The sequence below is a fragment of the Octodon degus genome, unplaced genomic scaffold (assembly GCF_000260255.1).
Source record: "Octodon degus isolate 3935 unplaced genomic scaffold, OctDeg1.0 scaffold00204, whole genome shotgun sequence".
Lineage (NCBI taxonomy): Eukaryota > Metazoa > Chordata > Mammalia > Rodentia > Octodontidae > Octodon > Octodon degus.
Window position 1 is genome coordinate 719464 of NW_004524780.1, and position 1011 is coordinate 720474.

The 1011-nt window shown below is 67.5% G+C and overlaps 1 protein-coding gene across 1 annotated transcript in view; it reads right to left on the reverse strand.

The window, feature by feature from the left end:
- Nucleotides 1–105, reverse strand: part of Sntg2 (syntrophin gamma 2) — a 115283-nt gene extending 115178 nt beyond the window's left edge. The window contains exon 1 of the mRNA XM_023704813.1: nt 37–105. Coding sequence (XP_023560581.1) covers nt 37–105 — 69 coding nt within the window. The remainder of the gene's footprint in view (nt 1–36) is intronic.
- Nucleotides 106–1011: the final 906 nt, after the last annotated feature.

Below are 1011 nucleotides of genomic sequence, written 5' to 3' on the forward strand. Positions count from 1 at the left end.
AAGGACAGGAGGGACAGGAGGAGCGGCCCCACTCACCCGCACGGGCTCCAGGCGGTCGGGGCGCACTCGGGGGACCGCGGGCGAGGATGGACCCTCGGCGCTCATCGCTCATCGCCGCTGCCACAAAGCCGAACTCGGGACCCGCGGCGCCCGCGCCCGTGAAGGGCTGGCGCGTCCACCCGCGCAGAGCTCTCTCGGGGCTCAGCCTGCTCCGCCCACCGACCCGAGCCCCACCCACCGGCCTGAGGCCCCTCCCACCGGCCAAGGTCCCGCCCACACGTAGCCCCGCCCACTCCTCCGGAGTAGCGGGGAGGGTACCTGCGCGCCCCCACCAGTCCCGACGCCCTGCCGGGAGACCTGCGCAGCGCCACCCGCTCGGTGCCAGAGCTCCGCCTGCATCTGTCTCCCTGAGGTCCGTCTAGGTGCTCAGCTTCTGACGTGCGCGGCAATCGTAGGTCTCCCACGTCGGGGTCCGCGCCTCGCCACCTGGGCCGCAGTACCCGCTTTCCCGAGCTGGTGAGCCTTGCTCTCTGATCCGCAGGTTCTGCCTGGACGCCAAGCCCGGGCCATCCTGGTCCCCTACGGTCCCCGCGTGCTCCCGGGAGCAAGGCGGGCGCCGGGTCTGCGGCACCGGAGTATCGGAGCTTGTGCGCTCCGGCTGTCCTAATCTAACGGCAGGGGAAAGCTAGCTTGGGATGGTCTGGGTCGTGCAAACGCGCGGGCTGCCAACTTCTCCTCTCCCCACCTCCCGGGCCAAACCCTGCACAGTAAGGCCCGCGCGGGCGCCAGACGCCGAGGAAGCACTGAGCAAGCCGATGGAGACCTCCGGGATTTCGACCCCATCTTGTGACCTCGAGCACACCTGGCTTCTTAGCTGGCTGGACAGAAGAGCAAAGCTTTCCACATTCTCTGTCTGGCAAAAATCTGCCCTCATTTCTTACTGTTATCCCTGAGAGTGAGCCCAAAATGAGGTCTTCTTACACCTGCTTGGCGCCCCTCCCGAAATAAAGT